Here is a 19,997-nt window from a genome sequence, read left to right on the forward strand (position 1 = left end):
ACTTCCGGTCCGCGTGAGTTACCTTCTCGCTCCGGCGGCGGGCTCGGGATCTGTGCGAGCGTGTGCATTTTTCGCTAGCCGGCCTCCCTCCCTCCGCATCATGGCCTCCGACTCGTGGGCCCTGGCCGTGGACCAGCAGGAAGCGGCTGTCAAGTCGGTCAGTGGCTGCAGTTTCAGGGGAGAAGGAAGTAGGAGGGCCCCAGCGGACCCTGCCCCAAATCCAGGGAGCCCACGGGGGTGGGGGTGGGGGGGCAGGCCGATGGCCCGCCGAGGATTCCGTGCTGATTCGAGCCTTTTGTTTCCCTCTGGGCCAGTTTAAGGCTTTTATCCGGTGGCAGTCTGTTCCCGCTACGTATGCTGTCTTTTCTGTATCGCATCTCCCAGTGGGGATGTCAAGGAGAGGCAAGTTTAGGCTGGTTCTCTTTCTCATCAAGAGTAGAACGACAGTGTGCTTCCCTTATTTTAACATCGTTAACTTTGATTTTGAGAGTACCTATATTAAAGCCGTGGACAGTGAAGCAAGGGAGTGCTTAGAATAGAAGGAGCAACAGGAGAGCCGAGGCGGGACTGCGTGGTTTCACTGGGAAGTCAGAGAAGAGGGGGCCTTGGAGGCAGGTTCAGGGGTGAGCCTGGTTGGAGCCGCCGCTGCCCACTGCTCCCCTGGTTGCAGGTCTCTTGGGGGATCGTTAGAGTCTAGGACAGTGGTTCTCAACCTTGGCTGCACATTAGAATCACCTGGGAATCGTTTTGAAAATCCTGATTTCTGGGCCTCATCCTCTGGAAATTCTGTTTCTTTGTTATGGGGTGGGGCCACAACATTAGTAACAAAGAAACGGAATTTCCGGAGGATGAGGCCCAGAAATCAGGATTTTAAAAAGATTCCCAGGCTATCATCAACAAATCAACAAACATCAAGTGCTGGAGAGGATGTGGAGAAAAAGGAACACTTGTGCACTGCTGGTGGGAATGCAGACTGGTGCAGCCACTATGGAAGACAGTATGGAGTTTCCTCAAAAAACTACAAATGGAACTCCCATTTGACCCTGTGATCCCACTTCTAGGAATATATCCCAGGAAACCAGAAACACCAATCAGAAAGGATATATGCACCCCTATGTTCATAGCAGCACAATTCACCATAGCTAAGATCTGGAAACAGCCTAAGTGCCCATCTGTAGATGAATGGATTAGAAAACTGTGGTACATCTACATGATGGAATACTATGCTGCTATAAAAAAGAAGGAACTCTTACCATTTGCAACAGCATGGATGGAACTGGAGAGCATTATGCTAAGTGAAATAAGCCAGTCAATGAAGGAAAAATACTACATGATGTCACTCATTTCTGGATAATAAAGACCATTATAAACTTATGAACAAAAATAGATACAGAGGCAGAGCTGCCTCTAACAGACTGTCAAACTACAGCAGGAAGGCGGGGGAGGATGGGAGGGCAGGAGGGGGGTGGGTAAGAGATCAACCAAAGGACTTGTATGCATACATATAAGCATAACCAATGGACATAAGACACTGGGGGGTAGGGAAGGCCAGGGGATTGTCAAGGGCGGGGGTGGGGGGGGAAGGAGACATATGTAATACTCTTTGTAATACTTTAAGCAATTAAAAAAAAAAAAAAAGATTCCCATGTGATTCTAATGTGCAACCAAGGTTGAGAACCGCTGGTCTAGGAGATGCACTCCTGAAAGGGAAGATAGGCTCCCAGGAGGGACAGTGCCTTATTTGAACTTTTTTTAGGCCCATGCTTAACATGGTTGGTAGTTTGTAGCTATGCAGAATAACAGATTTCGGTTTTTATATATTTTATTCAAAAAGTATGATATGGCCCGGACTGTATAGCTCAGTGGTTGAGCACATAGGCCAGCCGTGGGCAAACTATGGCCCGCGGGCCGGATCCGGCCCGTTTGAAATGAATAAAACTAAAAAAAAAAAAGACCGTAACCCTTTTATGTAATGATGTTTACTTTGAATTTATATTAGTTCACACAAACACTCCATCCATGCTTTTGTTCTGGCCCTCCGGTCCAGTTTAAGAACCCATTGTGGCCCTTGAGTCAAAAAGTTTGCCCACCCCTGACATAGGCTCATGAACCAGGAGATCAGTGGGAATCAAACACAGCCAGGGCGAATGACAGGGTTTTGGGCTCAGTCCCCAGTGGGGGGCGTGCAGGAGGCAGCCCATCAGTGATTCTCATCATTGATGTTTCCCTCTCCCCTTCTTTCCTCTCTGATACCAATTTTTTTAAAAAGTATGATACAGCCGAAACCGGTTTGGCTCAATGGATAGAACGTCGGCCTGCGGACTGAAGGGTCCCAGGTTCGATTCCGGTTAAGGGCATGTACCTGGGTTGCGGGCACATCCCCAGTGGGAGATGTGCAGGGGGCGGCTGATCGATGTTTCTCTCATATCGATGTTTCTAACTCTCTATCTCTCTCCCTTCCTCTCTGTAAAAAATCAATAAAATATATTTAAAAAAAAAAAAAGTATGATACAGTATATGGTTCTGGTGCTCTCGAGTTTACAATCTAGTGTTTAGCATCAGATCTTTCTTAAAAGACAGTTACTGAGAATTTGTTTCACATCTTTTTAAACCTATTTTCCTAATCTAGATGAGATATGAATATACTTGCTATCTGGTTCTAAACAATTTGCTTATCAGGAGGCTGATGTAACTTAATGTTTTAAAATACTGCTTCCTGATAGTTGGTAAAAACCCTCCCCTCTTTTTATTTTACCATCTAGACTTGTGTACATTAGCTTAATACATAATTCATGGTATTAAGTCATCCTGTGGCTCTGCTCTCAAGTGTTTTCTTTTCTTTCCATTCAGATCAGTAATTTGCAGATCAAGGAAGAGAGAGTCAAATCAGATACAAATGGTGAGTCACGAGTAGTTGTAAGCTGGTACAAGTTACACGTTTGCTTCTGCTTTGTACTCATAGCTGTAATGTGAAAAGGAGCTTTCATTTAGCATGTTCGGCAAATGTTCGCTCTGGATTTGACAGCTGGTAACGTCGGTTTCACACTGAAGGGGATATGTTATTTTTCCAGAGTTGATCTAGCCTCCGTCACTGTTCACTTGATAATGTTTCTTTAAAATTTTTAAAGGTTAATCTGGGTTCAAAACTCATAAAGTACCCGGTCGGCATGGCTCAGTGGTTGAGCCTTGACCTATGAACCAGGAGATCACGGTTCGATTCCTGATGACAGCACGTGCCCGGGTTGTGGGCTTCATCCCCAATAGGGGATGTGCAGGAGAGAGCCAATGATTCTCTCTCATCGTTGATGTATCTATCTCTTTCTCCCTCACCCTTCCTCTCTGCAATCAATAATAAAAACCCACAAATAACTCATAAAGTATAAACAGGTGAAAGGCCTTTCCATCTGGCCACCATTTACCCAGTTCCCAATCTCCACCTATTACTAGTTTGCTAGGGCTGCCATAACAAAGTATCACAAACTGGGTGGTTTGAACAATAGAAATTTATTTTTTAAATATATATTTTTACTTATTTCAGAGAGGGAGGGGGAGAGAGAGAAACATCAATGATGGAAGAGAATCATTGATTGGCTGTCTCCTGCATGCCCCCTACTGGGGATCAAGCCCACAACCTGGGCATGTACCCTTGACGGGAATCGAACCCAGGACCCTTCAGTCCGCACACCTACACTCTGTCCACTGAGCCAAACTGGCTAGGGCTGAACAATAGAAATTTATTGTCTCACAGTTCTGGACGCCAGAAGTCCAAGATCAGGTTGTCGGCAGTGTTGGTTCCTTCTGAGGGCTGTGAGGAAGGATCTGGCAATGTTTGGTGTTCCTTGGCTTATAGAAGCACCACCCCAATCTGTCTTCGTCTTCACATGGCATTTTCCCTGTGTGTATATCTATGTTCAAATTTCCCCTTTTTAGAAGGACATTAATCCTATTGGATTAGGGCCCACCCTAATGACCTCATCTTAGCCAATTACATCCGCAATGACCCTATCTCAAAACAAGGTTACATTCTGAGGTATATTCTTAGGACTTCAACATATGAATTGGGGTCGGTCCACAATCCACATTTCAACCCAGCAATTTTACTGTTTGATTTGTTTGTCCCCTTATATTTTGTTCTCTGCCTCTTTTCTGCCTTCTTTTGGGTTAAGTAAATATCTTAGATTTCCATTTAAATTTATGGGGTCTTTTAGCTGTACCTATTTGCATTATTTTATGCGTGATTTAAAGTTTTCTTCATCTAAGTCTTGCGTGTTTTTGTTAACTTTTTTTCTAGGTGCAACATTTTATCTTTTTAGTTGCTATTATAAGTCAGATTTTTTCAATTATATCTCTCTATATAATTATGTAAACTACTGATTTCTGTTTACTTAAGTTGATACTTAGCCCTAAAAGTTTACAGTCATACATTCTATAAAAAGTGATCATTTTACCTCTGTCTTTTAATTTTTCTTTCTCATGTTTAATTATGTTTGCTAATATAAAGCTATAGTTTATTTTAGGGTAAGTAAGTCAGAGGTGACATTCTGCTGATCACTTTGAAGTCAGCCAAAATTTCCAGAAAATTAAAATTTTCTTATGTACTTAAAAATTTCGTAGGAATAAAAATTTATTAAACACACAGAAGTGCCAACTATTTTCATTTTGATCATGTAAAATAAATTTTAGTATTTACATTGTCCCACCTTTTGGGTGGGTTTGATATTTGCCTTTCTGATTATGACAACTGTTTTCTTGTGTAGGTGTTATCAAAACCAGTGCCACTGCAGAGAAAACAGATGAAGAAGAGAAAGGTAACTACTCATTGAAACCCTGTAGCAAGAGACACAGTATGACCCAGGACTTGCCTTTCTGGAGCCAGAGGTATTCTTAGTTATAAGATGAAGGGGAAGAAGAGGAATCCACAAAGGAGATTGAGAAGACACAGTCAGTGAAATAGGACCAAAAGAGAGTGCTGTCCCCGAAGTCAGAAGAAGGAAGTTTTTCCAAAGTAGGGAGTCAAATATAGGTAACAAGTTGATTAAGAGAAGAACTAACAATTGCCTTTTGGATTGACTTAGCAGTGTAGGTATCATTGGTGAGTTTGACAAGGGCTGAGGTTAAGTGGAGAGGTTAAATAAGAACCCTATTCCGTGTACATTCAACAGAAGAGGGGGAGAGGAAGTGGAGATTAACATAGATAGCCTTTTTCGGGAATGTTCTGTAAAGGGGAGGGGAGTGTCACAAGGATGGAGTTTGCCAGATGAGTGTGAAGAAAATCAACTGGTGACCCTGGCCAGGTAGCTCAGTTGATTAGGGCGTCATCCTGATACGCCAAGGTTGCGGATTCGATCCCTGGTCTGGGCACATACAAGAATCAACCAATGAGTGCATAAATAAGTGTAACAACAAATCGATAGTTCTCTCTCTCTCTCTCTCCCTCTCTCTAAAATCAATAAAAAATTTTAAAAATTAGAAAAAGAAATTCTACTGGTTTCTTTCTGACAGAGGACAGAGCTGCCCAGTCCTTACTCAACAAGCTGATCAGAAGCAACCTGGTTGATAACACAAACCAAGTGGAAGTCCTGCAGCGGGATCCAAAGTCCCCCCTCTACTCAGTGAAGTCCTTCGAGGAGCTTCGGCTGTGAGTGTTTGTTTGTTGGAGCTGTTTCTTTTTTTTTTTAATATATATTTTATTGATTTTTTACAGAGAGGAAGGGAGAGAGATAGAGAGTTAGAAACATCGATGAGAGAGAAACATCGATCAGCTGCCTCCTGCACATCTCCTACTGGGGATGTGCCCGCAACCCAGGTACATGCCCTTGACCGGAATCGAACCTGGGACCTCTCAGTCCGCAGGCTGACGCTCTATCCACTGAGCCAAACCGGTTTCGGCTGGAGCTGTTTCTTATCCGTCCCTCTTTGATAAAACTTAACATCACACAGATTCTTGTGGGAATTTTACTTTTATTTTTAAAAACCCTGCTTGACCGGTGTGGCTCAGTGGTTGAGTGTCGATCCATGCACCAAGAAGTTGCTGGTTCGATTCCTGGTCAGGGCACTTGCTCAGGTTGCGGGCTTGATCCCCAGTGGAGGCAGGCAATCAGTATTGATGTTTCTTTCTCATTGCTGTTTCTATCTTTCCCTCTCCCTTCCTTTCTCAAATCTCAATAATCAATAAGATATATATTTTTTTAAATCCTAATATATTTATCTCTTTGACTGGTTACTAGTTCACATGATTCAAAAGTCAAAAAGTATGAAAAAGGTGACAGTGATGGTCTCCCTCCTACCCTTGTCTCTCTGCTTCCCGGTTCTCCTCCTCTTGATAGGGATTTTAAATGCCACAGATTTATTCATCATAGCTGAAAGTCTTTTTTCTTTTATGCTCTTAGAACTTTCAATAAAATATTGGCTGACAGGTGATTTCTGGATGTCAGGAACATTTCTTATTAGGTAAGCTCTTTCGTTAGACTACAGGGTTTATGGTCTTAAGAACAGTTTATCTGCTTTTATCAAATGTGTCAATAGAGCCTGTACAGGATTCCCAGGACCTACAGTGCAAAGCAGCCTTCAACATTCTGGAATTTTTTAAAAGTCCAGAACCCAGAATTGAATCTTAGGGGAGGGGAGCACATGGATGACATTGTGCTAAGAATGACTTCTAATGTGTCAGTATTTTAAAGAGATAATTAAGAAAGGATATACCAAGTTTTTTGTTTCTTCAGTAAGTTAGAAAAGAGGTGTGCATGGCTCATAGGTTTATGTACATGCCACTGTGCGGGGTGTTATGAGTGACAGAAGATAAACTAACATTCTTGCTGCCTGCCAGGACCCAAATCATAGACAGGAAATAGCTGGTAAAAAGAAAGTGGTGGAATAAATGGATTCTTTACCTTTATTCAGCAAAATCTGTAGTATGCCCACTGTGAGCAAACAGAGGCTACATTTCTGCCAACTATTAAAACTAATCAAAGTGTGGCTGTTTTTTAATGATTTCAGGAAATTGTAATTTTCTGTATTTTCTCTCAAGGGTTTCATTCAACAAATCTGTCATTTCTGCTCTATTCATAAGCTGCATTAGGGCCACTAGATGTGCTCTACTGTTTCCTAAACTCACAGTTTGCGTTTCCAAGTATCAGTGGTTTTTTATTTAAGTTTCTTTCATGTAAAGGATTGGAGCTCTTAGTTCAACTAGTGATGAATTGTCCTCTGAAAGGCAAGTTCTCTCTGATTTAGCTATTGGTCGCCAAAGGAAACAAAGAATGAAACCTAGGTCACCTAGTATACTTGGTCTGTTTTTGAATGAATCTGCAAAATGAAAGAAAAAAAAATTGAGCCACTGGAAGTTCTTAGATCACTTGAAAATCCTCATTCAGTATGACTGTTTCCTTGACAACCAAATCAGAATCTGCTGGCGTTACAGCCTTTCTTCCAAATGGCAGACACCACAGGTTATGTTCTCAAAGTCCTTTGTGTCTGAGAACCAACATAGGCCAGAAGAATTTGCCTTTTAGAGAGTCTGTTGAACTCCAAGAAGGGCTCAGGACAGAAGTCTTGACTTGGTTTGACTTTTTTTGGAAATCTAGTATGATTTTTGTTAAACACCATTTAGAGGTAGAAGAGAGCTTATTGTAAATGCAATGTAAGAGCAACTTATATAAGAAGTTGGTGCTTTCCTGTTCTTGATTTTGACTAGACATAAATAAATCTGAGCACTGTAAAGTTCAGGATGATAACTGAACCCTCTCATACTGTATAGATCAGCTACTAGAAACTGGCTGAATCAATTTTCTTCTCAATTTTTCCAAGTATTTGCACTTGACTTTTCCAGGCTGGCTTTGGAAGGACCATTGAACACAGAATGGCTGGTTCACTTTAATATCTGTGCTGAGAAATTCCAACTGAAATCCCATTCTCCTAAGGGATTTCTATTTCTTAGCAGCATAGGAAGCAGGTTTACTTTTAAATATGTCTTTTATAATTTACTTTGCACCATGAATTAATAAATACCACTCTTGCAGTATCCAGGGAACACTGGTCACAGAAGGCCAATCATATTTGTGGATGTGCTGAAAGCATGAATTTCTATTCTATATTTTATGAATTGGATAATAGTTGCAGATTAAGATCTAGTAGGAAAAGATGGTTTCGTCCTGTTTTAGGTAGTGTTTTTTGTTTTTTTCAAGGCATAGGAAAATATGTCTGACAAAGATAGGAAGCATCGTTCTTTGCTAGATATAGGGAAGGATAAAAATCTCGGCCTTTTAAACAGTCTCAACAACTAGAGATTCCTTTTCTCTCTCCCTGGCCTCCCAGGAAACCACAGCTTCTTCAGGGAGTCTATGCCATGGGCTTCAACCGACCATCCAAGATACAAGAGAATGCGTTACCCATGATGCTTGCTGAGCCGTAAGTATACACCTCTTCAGAATTTGGTTTAATGTCACCCACCAACAGCTGTTACTGTCTTGAGACCAAGATGGGATGTTTGGGGCAACATGTTTCTTCAGGGGAATAGCTTGAATTGAGTTTTTACAAATTATTTTGAAATATTTGAGACCTGCAAAAAGGTGTCAAGAGCAATACCAAGAACACCTGCCAAGAAATAAAACATCAGCCGAAACCGGTTTGGCTCAGTGGATAGAGCGTCGGCCTGCGGACTGAAAGGTCCCAGCTTCGATTCCGGTCAAGGGCATGTACCTGGGTTGCGGCCACATCCCCAGTGGGGAGTGTGCAGGAGGCAGCTGATCGATGTTTCTCTCCCATCGATGTTTCTAACTATCTCTCTCCCTTCCTCTCTGTAAAAAATCAATAAAATATATTTTAAAAAAAAAAAAGAAATAAAACATCATTTAGTAGTTGGTAGTTGTATACCCTTCTCCGCTCATACCCTCTCCCACCAAAGTAAGCATCATCCTGAAGTGGGTCGTCATTTTCTCTTTTCTTTATACTTTTATTAGGTATCTGTGTGCCCTAAGAATCTAGAGTAGTTTATATATTTTTAAACCTTAGATAAGTGGTATACTTTTATGTAGCAACTTTAAAAAAAAAGTTTTTATTGATTTCAGAGAAAGGAAGGGAGCGGGGGAGAGAGAGAGAGAGAGTGAGAGAGAAACATCAGTGATAAGAGAGAATCATTGATCGGCTGCCTCCTACATGCCTCTTACTGGGGACTGAACCCACAATCCAGGTATGTGCCCTGACTGGGAATCAAACTGTGACCTCCTGGTTCATATGTTGATGCTCAACCGCTGAGCCACGCCATCGGGGCTTCTTTTTCTTTTTTAATGACAAAAATGCCACCTATTTCCATGACAATGGGCTACACGAAGTGAAATGTGAATGGTCCCTCTAAAGCAGCGGTTCTCAGCCTGCGGGTCGCAACCCCTTTGGCGGTCGAACAACCCTTTCACAGGGGTCGCCTAAGACCATCCTGCATATCAGATGTTTACATTACGATTCATAACAGTAGCAACATTACAGTTATGAAGTAGCAACGAAAATAATTTTATGGTTGGGTCACAACATGAGGAACTGTATTTAAAGGGCCAGAAGGTTGAGAACCACTGCTCTAAAGTATCTGTCTGACTTGGAATCTTACATTTTCTATAAAGATGGGAAAGGGAACACACAGAAGGAGCTGGGTGCTAGAGGCACATTATGGCTCAGCAGAAAACATTCTCGGGGACTTGTCTCATTGGCACAGACCTTACTGTGCTATCTTAGTTTCCGCGGGACCCCTAAGGTACAGAGCTAGGGCACTAGCTCTGCTAGAGTCTAGAGTAAGGACTTCTCGGTGTGGACCCGTCTAAAACAATCATTTTCCATAATATTTAAGCAGTTTTTTAACAATATAAAAACATTTGTCATGTACTCAATGCAGAAAATCTGGACTAAAGGAGGAAGTCCATATTCCTACTACCCAGAAAGAACATCTTGACACCTTTGTGTATGTTTAAACAATATTATTTTCATCTCTTTTCTTCCTTCATCCAGCCCACAGAACCTGATTGCGCAGTCTCAGTCTGGTACTGGGAAAACAGCTGCCTTTGTCCTGGCCATGCTCAGCCGAGTGGAGCCAGCAGAGAGATACCCCCAGGTGAGGGCTGGGGAATCCTGGGTCCTCACTTGCCTGGGCACTGCCATCTGGTGGGGGATTGACGAGGGTTCCCCTGGAGGGTTCTGAACATTCCCTGTGCTTCAAACTGTGGCTCAGGCAGAGCAGGACATGGATAAAATTCATTTGAAAGCACCTTTAAACAATAGCTTCCAAAAGCATCCCCAGCCAAGCTGAAAGGTTGGCCTGGTTGAAAGGATGTGGTTCCCTGCACTGTTCAAGTGCTGATAACATCAGCATACTTGTTGCTTTAGAGCCTGTTGTCTGTTACTGAAAGGGTCTCCTAAAGTCATCCTTTATGATCCCCGTCAGTGCCTTTGCCTCTCCCCAACATATGAGTTGGCGCTTCAAACAGGAAAAGTGATTGAGCAGATGGGCAAATTTCATCCAGAACTAAAGCTTGCTTATGCTGTTCGAGGCAATAAATGTGAGTATAAAGAGGTGAGCCCTCAGCAGTGAGTAGGGTAGGGTGGTTGGGTGTTTGCATGCTGAAACATGATGATGATTATTCAACTCTGGTTCAGTCTGACCTTAGAGCCCAATTGCATTGATTTTAGCCAATGTATTTACTTGCTAATTTGTTAACCGTTCTCTCCACCCTTAACATAAGATTTTGCATTGTTAGAAAATGCCTGGGTCCAGGTGTTCTTCACTGAGAAGATAGGGTTTTGAATTTGGCATCCAGAGTTCTGGAAGCTGCTTACTAGAGAGGGATGGCAGCACTGAGGATGAGGGGTGGAGGTCAGATACCTTTCTTTATTTTTCTTTTTCTTTTTTTAATATATTTTTTATTGATTAAGATATTACATATGTGTCCTTATCCCCACGTTACCCTCTACCCCCCCCCCCCACTCATGCCCTCACCCCCCCGTTGTCCGTGTCCATTGGTTAGGCCTATATGCTTGCATATAAGTCCTTTGGTTGATCTTTCCCCCTTACCCCCACCCTCCCCTACCTTCCCTCCAAGGCCCGACAGTCCAATCAATGCCTCTCCGTCTCTGGATCAGTCCTTGTTCATCAGTTTATGTTGTTCATTATATTCCACAAATGACTGAGATCATGTGGTATTTATCCGCTCTCCAGTTCCATCCATGCTGTGACAAATGGTAAGAGTTCCTTTTTCTTTTTCCTCTTCTTAAAGAATACCTTTCAGCATTTCATATAATGCTGGTTTGGTGGTGATGAACTCCTTTAGCGTTTTCTTATCTGTGAAGCTTTTTATCTGACCTTCTATTCTGAATGATAGCTTTGCTGGATAAAGTAATCTTGGTTGTAGGTTCTTGGCATTCATCACTTTGAATATTTCTTGCCACTCTCTTCTGGCTTGCATGGTTTCTGTTGAGAAATCCGCTGACAGTCGTATGGGTACTCCCTTATAGGTAACTGACTGTCTTTCTCTTGCTGCTTTTAAGATTCTCTCTTTGTCTTTTGCTCTTGGCATTTTATTATGATGTGTCTTGGTGTGGTCCTCTTTGGGTTCCTTTTGTTTGGGGTTCTCTGCGCTTCCTGGACTTGTAAGTCTATTTCTTTGACCAGGTAGGGGAAGTTTTCTGTCATTATTTCTTCAAATAGGTTTCAATATCTTGCCCTCTCTCTTCTTCTGGTACCCCTATAATTCTGATGTTGGTATGCTTGAAGTTGTCCCAGAGGCTCCTTACACTATCTTCATATTTTTGGAATCTTTTTTCTTTTTTCTTTTTCGGTTGGGTCTTTTTGTTTCTTCGTATTTCAAATCTTTGACTTGATTCTTGGGATCCTCTTGTCTGCTGTTGGATCTCTGTATATTATTCTTTATTTCAGTCAGTGTATGCTTAATTTCTAGTTGGTCCTTTTTCATATCCTCGAGAGTCTCACTAGATTTATCGAGGGCCTCACTAAATTTATCGGCGGTTTCCATAAAATTCTTGAAAAACCTTATAAAGGTGGCCTTGAACTCTATATCCAGTCGTTTGCTTTCCTCCATTTCTGTCATTTGTGACCTGTTTCTTTGTCTCTGCATTTTTTATGCTTCCCTGTGTTGGTAGAGTGGTTTTGTGTGCTAGGTGTCCTGTAGGGCCCAGTGGCTCAGCCTCCCCAGTTACCTGAGGTGGACACTCTTGGTGTACCCCCTTGTGGGCTTTTTGCACAGTCTTATTGTAGTTATGCCTTGATTGTTGTAGGATCACTGGGAGGAATTGACCTCCAGGCCAATTGGCAGTGAGAATCAGCTGTGTCTTCAGTGGGAGAACTTCTGTGCTGAAGACACCCTTCTGGGGCAAGACTTGCTTCAGTGGGGATTTGGTGCTCACTGAGTCTGCACCCTGAGTGTGTCCCTTATGGATCTGAGGAGTTGTAATCTGGATGGTCCCCCTCTGACCACTGGGTACACTGGCTCTTGGATCTAAGGAGGTGCTAATTTTGCCTCTGCCTGAGGTTACACAGCAGGAGCTACAAAGAGAACTGCAGATTCCCCTTCCTTTTTTGGAGTTTGGAGGTACCCTGATGAGGCCCAGCTGTGAAGCAATGCAAGCCGCTGTGGGGCCTTGGGCCTTCTCTTGGAAGTTCTGGGTCTGTCTGGCCCAGCTGCAGTTTGTTAGGTAATTTTCAGGTTGCAAAGGGCCGGACATTCATATGCAAAAGCCTCTGCCACAGCCTGGGTGGGGCGGGGTCTCAGGGAATCAAAGGGCAGAGGGAGCAAGCAGCTATGGCGGACTCTCAGCCCTGCCCTAAGGGGCCGCGCATCTCAGTGTCCCGGTAATTGCTGCAAGCACCTCTGAGGTTGCCGACCTCAAGTTCCGAGTTCTGCCCACTGCCAGACAGTCCAGTTTCTCCCCGTATGAGTCCTGGGTCCCCAGAGACTTCCCAGAACCGGAGTTCAGAGCAGTCGGGAGCTTGTGACTCCCTCCCGATTTAAAAAGACAGCCGCGTCCTCAGGTACCAGCCCCTTTCTGCGTGCGCGAGCCTCCATACCTCTGCACTTTACTTCCGCAGCTCCTCTGGCTCTCAGTGTGCTTTTCTTTCCTTCTAGTTGTAGAATTTCCACTCAGCCAGCTTTCCTGTAGTTCTGGATGCTGTTCGTTTTGTCTTTATGTTGTTGTTTTTTAAGTTGTTGTGGGAGGCAGCAATTTCCCGGTGTTTATCTATGCCGCCATCTTAGTTTTTCTCCAGATACCTTTCTTTAAAAGTGCCCAGCAGGCATGGCTTAGTGGTTGAGTGTTGACCTATGAACCAAGAGTTACTGTTCGATTCCCCGTCAGGGCATATGCCCAGGTTGTGGATTCGATCCCCAGTATGGGGCATGCAGGAAGCAGCCAATCAGTGATACCCTCTCCCTTCCTCTCTGAAATAAATAAAAATACGTATTTTTTAAAAGTAAGCATAGCTTTACTAAGAGCATGTATAGCTTTCTTGGTCTTATCAAAATCAGAAATCCTGTAGCAGTTCTTTCTTCTGTGTATTCTCAGAATGTAATGTAGAGAATATGGTTTAAAATGAGGTAGGGCAGGTAGAAAGTGGGTCATTAGAAAGTTAATGGAATATTTAAAAACTACAAATCATTAAGAAAAGACAAAAGAGCCCTAGCTGGTTTGGCTCAGGGGATAGAGTATCAGCCTGTGGACTGAAGGGTCCTGAGTTTGGTTCCGGTCAAGAACACAGGCCAGGTTGTGGGCTCCATCCCCAATAAGGGGCGTGCAGGAGGCAGCCAGTCGGTTATTCTCATCATTGATGTTTCTATCGCTCTTTCCCTCTCCCTCTCTGAAATCAATAATATATAAAAGAGATACATAGTTTTAAAAAAAGACAAAAGAGACCCAGTTGAACAGACACTTCACAAAAGAAGGAATTCAGATGGTCAGTAAACATGAAAATGAGCCTCATTAGTCATCACAAAAATGTAAATTAAATCCACTATACACATCTCAGGTGGGCAAAAATGAAGAAATCTGACAAGTACCAGTATTGGTGAAGACACAAAACTGGAATGCTCACACACTTCTGGCGGGAGTATACACTGGTACAATCACTTTAGAAAACAGTTTGATGTTACCTAGAAAAGTTGAAGAGAGACATCCCTTTGACCCAAAAGTTTATAATTGCCTGCAGCAGTGGTTCTCAAGTTTTTTGGTCTCTTACACTTTTTTTTTTTTTTTTAATTTATAGATTTAGGGGGGAGAGAGAGAAACATGGATTTGTTGTTCCACTTATTTATGCATTCATTGGTTTATTCTTGTATGTGCCCTGACGAGACTGAACCCACCACTTTGGCTTCTCGGGATGACTAACTGAGCTACCCATCCAGGGCCAGTCTTCTACATTCTTAAACATTATTGAGGACCCCAAAGTATTTTTGCCAATTTGGGAGAAAATCAGTGAATCATGAGTGAATGAATGGTATGAAAAGAACAAGATACAAGATAATGCTAAAGAGAAAGAGTTGGATGGTGCTGAATTATAGAAGGTAGGAAGGAACTAACACTTACTGAGGTTTCACTGTGTAGGATTTTATCCTGACCACATGCAGTCAGGTAGGTGTCATTATGTCCACTTTACAGTACAACCAAGACTTGGGAAACAGTCCTGTATCCGTTGAAATCTGTAATTAACTTGTTCTAAACGCTCTGGAAGAATGGGGCAAGGCTTTGCTTTCCAAAGCTGGTTTTGCCATGGAAATAACCACAGAACACCTCTTGTCTCCACAGTGGAAAGGGGTCAGAAGATCAGTGAGCACATTGTCATTGGCACCCCTGGGACTGTCTTAGACTGGTGCGCCAAGCTCAAGTTCATTGACCCCAAGAAGATCAAGGTGTTTGTTCTGGATGAGGCTGATGTGATGATAGCTACTCAGGGCCACCAAGATCAGAGCATCCGCATCCAAAGGTAGGACTCTGGATTGGGAGGAACTTCTCAGCCTTCTACCGGGTTCTCTGCTTCAGAAGCTTGAGAAGCCTGTGATCGATGGGCCATGTCGGCACTGACCGTACTCCCGCCTGGGTCGAGGAAAAGACTTAGGAATCTAATGCCACCCTGTCCCTGCCCCGTCTGGTCCTGCCTCTTCCCCACAGTGCTCCTCCACCTCTGCCACCTTCCAGGGGACATAGCCCATCCAAGCCTGGGGAGGCTGTGCTGCTGCTCATTCCAGTGAAACGCTCGGGCTCGTGCCAAACACCTGGGCCTTCCCTTGCAGGATGCTGCCCAGGAACTGCCAGATGCTGCTTTTCTCTGCCACCTTTGAAGACTCAGTATGGAAATTTGCCCAGAAAGTGGTCCCAGACCCAAACATTATCAAACTGAAGCGGGAGGAGGAGACACTGGACACCATCAAGCAGTATTACGTCCTGTGCAATAACAGAGACGAGAAGTTCCAGGCCTTGTGTAACCTCTACGGGGCCATCACCATTGCTCAAGCCATGATCTTCTGCCATGTGAGTAGCAGCAGGAGCAGCAGCAGCAGGCCAGCCTGTGGAGGAGTTCCATGGGAAGGTGTCCAGCCCCCTCCCTCTCAGCCAGCTCCACCTTAGTGCTGAGGAGGACCAACTTCTCTCTGTGGGGCCAGGAAGGAAGTGGTTTGTGAAGATGTAAGAAGCAATTTTTAGTGTCCTGAGGTATACATAACCTAAGCATAGAGCACCTTGAATTTTATATTATTTGTATGTGATGTATTATTAGAAAACCCAAGAGAATTAACTGATAAGAAATTAAAATGATTGGTTACAAAATTAATATAAAATAACTAGTTTTCTAGTTTCAAGTGCAAAAACGTAGAAAATTGAGGGATAAATGCCATTTATAATAGCAAAAAAATTTTTTTCACCAGTAAATAAGATATCTGAAGAAAATTTCAAAATGCTATTTAAAGGATATAAAAATGAGATAACTCTTACTCTGTTGTTGGAAGACTTATAATTTAGAGTGGCATCCCTCTCCCAACCTCAAATTGAAACTTTCACACCTAGAGACAATAAAAAAATAAAACGAATAACATGTCCTTCACCTATTGTCAACATTTAGCCACATTTGCTTTATTATTCATATCCATGTGCGTGAAATACCTGTACTTTTTCTTTTTGCTGAGTCATTTTATTTTAATTTATTTAATTAAAAAATTTTTTGTTTTGTTACTCCTCACCTGAGGATATTTTTTCCATTAACTTTTTAGAGAGAGTGGAAGGGAGGAAGAGAGGGGGAGAGAGAGAGAAAAATATTGATTGGAGACAGACATCGATTGGTTTATCCCCCCACCAGGGCCAGGATTGAACCTGCAATACCAGATACAGTGCCCTTGACAGGGAATCAAGCCTGTGACCCTTTGCTCTAACCATTTGGAACACTGACCAGGGCTTACTGAGTCATTGTTAAGGTAGTTGTAGACATCATGACAAATTCACAGCTAAATATTTCCCAAGAATGACCATAATACCATTACCACACCTTGAACAATGATACAGTGATAGTGATATTACCCCCTAAAGAGTTCATCCGTATCCCATTTCCCCACCTGTTACCACAAAGGTTCTTTATTGCTTTTGGTTACTCTTGCTAAACCAAAGAGCCATTCAGAGATTGTTGCATTTAGTTGTCATGTCTCTTGAGACTCACTTAATCCCACCAGTTTCCCCACCTTTCATGACATGGATATCTTAAAGAGTCCAGGCTAGTAAGTATAATTTTTCTGATTTTTCACCCTTTTGATTATTTTTAGATCAAATATTTTTGACCCAGGTGACATTGTTACTTCCTGGTACACCATCAAGTTAACAATTTTAGGAAATTTAACCCTTAGCTGCTAAGTTTCAGGTAGAGTTTTCTAGATCAAAAATATTCTCTTCAGGGACTTTGATTTCTCAAATGTTTTCTTCCTTCAGACACGCAAAACAGCCAGTTGGCTGGCAGCAGAGCTCTCAAGAGAAGGCCACCAGGTGGCTCTGCTAAGTGGGGAGATGATGGTGGAGCAGAGGGCTGCGGTGATTGAGCGCTTCCGAGAGGGCAAAGAGAAGGTTCTGGTGACCACCAACGTGTGTGCCCGTGGTGAGCAGAGAACTTGTCCTGGTCTGCCAGCCTCGGGGTAGCAAGAGAACAACTCAGGTGGTTTGAGAGAAGTCACGTGGGGTTGGTGGTGACGTCCTTTTCTAGGAGAGACTGGATTCCCTCAGCAGAGAAGAACTTTCACAGAAACCGAGCCCTGACTTGGTGGAAGGAAATGTACAGGCTTCTGACTGGTTTACAATGACATCTGCTCTTCGGGCAGCCATTGAGGTTTCAGCTGCATCTCCTGACACCAGTGTCTAGCAGAGGCTCTCTACTGACTTTTTTTTTTTTTTTTAATATATTTTATTGAGTTTTTACAGAGAGGAAAGGAGAGAGAGAGTCAGAAACATCGATCAGCTGCCTCCTGCACACTCTCCCCCCCCACCCCACCCCCCACTGGGGATGTGCCCGCAACCAAGGTACATGCCCTTGACCGGAATCGAACCCAGGACCCCTCAGTCCGCAGGCTGACGCTCCATCCACTGAGCCAAACCGGTTTCGGCTGACTTTGTTGTTTTTTTTTACATATATATTTTTGTTTATTTCAGAGAGGGAGAGGGAGAGATAGAAACATCATGATGAGAGACAGTCATTGATTGGCTGCCTCTTGCACGCCCCCTATTGGGGATTGCGCCCCTAACCTGGGCATGTGCCCTTGGCCAGAATTGAACCTGGGACCCTTCAGTCCTCAGGCGGAGGCTTTATCCACTGAGCCAAACCAGCTAGGGCTCCTACTGAGTTCTTAATTTTGTTAGCACCTGCCAAAGTCCTGTGGCTTTCCTCTGGGTTCTGCTCCGTGCTCCTTGTCCCGGAATCCCAGAGCTGGCCCACCTTAACTCTCTCCAACCAAACTTGGTGTATGTGGCCTGACTCCCATTCCTTACTCTTCTCCATCTCTCCTTCATGTAGGTATTGACGTTGAACAGGTGTCTGTTGTCATCAACTTTGACCTTCCTGTGGACAAGGATGGGAACCCAGACAACGAGACTTACCTGCACCGGATTGGGCGCACTGGCCGCTTTGGCAAGAGGGGCCTGGCAGTGAACATGGTCGACAGCAAGCACAGCATGAACATCCTCAACAGAATCCAGGAGCATTTTAGTGAGTCCTGGGAGTGCCCTGCCTTTCCTTATGGGGCAAGTCCGGGGGTGGGTGGAAGGGTAGGTAGTCCTGTGGCCCCTAGAGAGGCTTTGTCCCTTTGCACATTCCCCTCCTCCCCTACAATCGGGAAGTCCTCAGAGAGCACACCTGGGAGTTGAGTGTCAGGACTCGAGTGTTGGTTCCCCTTGGCCAGACTGAGGGCCTTGGACTTGGACTGTTGTTGTCAGTGTCTGTCTCAGGCACCAGAAGACTTTGGGTTTAACCGGAGGATGGAAGTGGACAGAGGCAGGTCTCTGCCCTGTGTGTTTTCTCTCCCTGCTGGGCTGCCCCTTCCCTAGGTTTGTGTGTCCATGTAACCCCATGTTGATTTCTTTGACTCTTTTTTTATTCTCAGATAAGAAAATAGAAAGACTGGACACGGATGATTTGGACGAGATTGAGAAAATAGCCAACTGAGAAGCTCCTGCAGGTCCTGCGCAGGAACCTGATGCTTTCACAGCACAGGCCTGGACGTCACCGAAGGACAAAGGCACGAGTGGAGAGAAACCACCTGCCTTATTTTAAACTACGTTTGGCCTTGACAAAAATTATGCAAATGATTGAGAAAGGTAGAGGAAAATTTTGCATTTGAGAAATGTAGTCCTTTCCCCCCATTTTTTTAAGCCAAGGTTTCCCCCATCTTTATAGTAATCTGGTTGCTATTGGTATTCACTGGCCCCAGGATTCCATTCCTGTTATCTGGCTAGGGATGTTGGGACCTGCATCCAGCCCCTGCAGAAGTGGTAGAGGGAGAGTGTGGGAGAGGCCCACCACATGGATGGAGTGACGGGAGCGGCAGCAGAGGCCTGTGAGCTGTCCTTGACCAGTCACAAATGTCTCCTGTCCTTGGAGCCATCTTCTAAAATCCAGAGATGTTCCAGTTAATCTATTTAACCTCTTCTCTCTGTGCCAGAGGATATCCCTGTTTCTCCCTGGGTGAGCATCTTGGATACTTTGTGAACCTGATTGGGAAGAAACATGGATGTCAGTGAATTTTCAGAAGGATTTGTCTGGCAAGGGGCTATGACTCCTTTGAGAATCCAGGCCTGACTTCTCTTGCCATTTGTTCTGTCTGCTTGTGCACCCAGTAATCATTCATGGCAGCCAGGAGACACTGGGCAATTGTCTGACACATGCCTGGCCAAGTGAGATGGCTCTTATCCGTGGGGGGGTCCACACTATGCCTGCAGGTGAGCAGCACAGTTTGGAAAGGAAGTTACGACCAAGTGAAAACTTGGGATTATTCTGTTCATCTGTAATAATGGATCTATTGGTTACTTTACTTCATACACAGTCTGAATGTGGACGAATAAACTAGAGCTGTGCCCATCATTCATTATGTTAAGAAATTTTAAAATAATTATGAAACATTTTACTTATCTTGATTTGTCTTTATTTGTATTTTTCTGGTTATTAGACTAATATGTGCACATTAAAAAATCTATTTGTGTATGTAACTATGAAGTGCAAGTACTCTCTATCCTCACCTCTCTGGGGTCACCATGGCTAGCAGCTTGGTGAACATTCAATATATTGCCTTCTGTTTGCATATATTGTCCTACTTTGCTTTTAAAAAATGTGAACATTCTACCCACTCTTGGGCAACTCACCATTTCACTTACCAGCATATTTTGTTTATTTTTTTTTTTGTCTTTGTGACTCTCTTACCAGCATATTGTGGACATGTGACATGTCCAGCACACGTAGATCAGTCTCGCTGTTGACAGTGGCATCATTC

At 43.5% G+C, this 19,997-nt stretch overlaps 1 protein-coding gene across 2 annotated transcripts; it reads left to right on the plus strand.

Annotated features, from left to right (window-relative positions):
• Positions 1–4: 4 nt before the first annotated feature.
• Positions 5–19,723, plus strand: DDX19A (DEAD-box helicase 19A). 2 transcript variants are annotated; one of them, XM_036346206.1, is made up of 12 exons: positions 5–157; positions 2,851–2,899; positions 4,758–4,808; positions 5,503–5,638; positions 8,314–8,406; positions 9,994–10,096; positions 10,427–10,541; positions 14,794–14,971; positions 15,279–15,516; positions 16,957–17,119; positions 18,029–18,220; positions 18,615–19,723. In XM_036346206.1, the coding sequence occupies exons 1-12, from the start codon at positions 101–103 to the stop codon at positions 18,674–18,676; spliced, it is 1,437 nt and encodes a 478-aa protein (XP_036202099.1). In that variant the 5' UTR covers positions 5–100; the 3' UTR covers positions 18,677–19,723. The 2 variants fall into 2 exon arrangements, with proteins under 2 accessions (XP_036202099.1, XP_036202100.1); XM_036346207.1 differs by lacking the exons at positions 5–157; positions 2,851–2,899; positions 4,758–4,808 and adding an exon at positions 6,390–6,450 and having other exon boundaries at positions 5,505–5,638.
• The last annotated feature ends 274 nt before the right edge of the window (positions 19,724–19,997 follow it).

This window comes from Myotis myotis, unplaced genomic scaffold (assembly GCF_014108235.1).
Source record: "Myotis myotis isolate mMyoMyo1 unplaced genomic scaffold, mMyoMyo1.p scaffold_m19_p_19, whole genome shotgun sequence".
Classification (NCBI taxonomy): domain Eukaryota; kingdom Metazoa; phylum Chordata; class Mammalia; order Chiroptera; family Vespertilionidae; genus Myotis; species Myotis myotis.

Coding starts and splice junctions, on each gene's coding strand:
- DDX19A (XM_036346206.1), top strand. CDS start 101: ATGGCCTCCGACTCGTGGGCCCTGGCCGTGGACCAGCAGGAAGCGGCT. Junction 2,900..4,757: donor AGTCAAATCAGATACAAATG/GTGAGTCACGAG, acceptor TTTCTTGTGTAG/GTGTTATCAAAACCAGTGCC. Junction 5,639..8,313: donor TCCTTCGAGGAGCTTCGGCT/GTGAGTGTTTGT, acceptor CTGGCCTCCCAG/GAAACCACAGCTTCTTCAGG.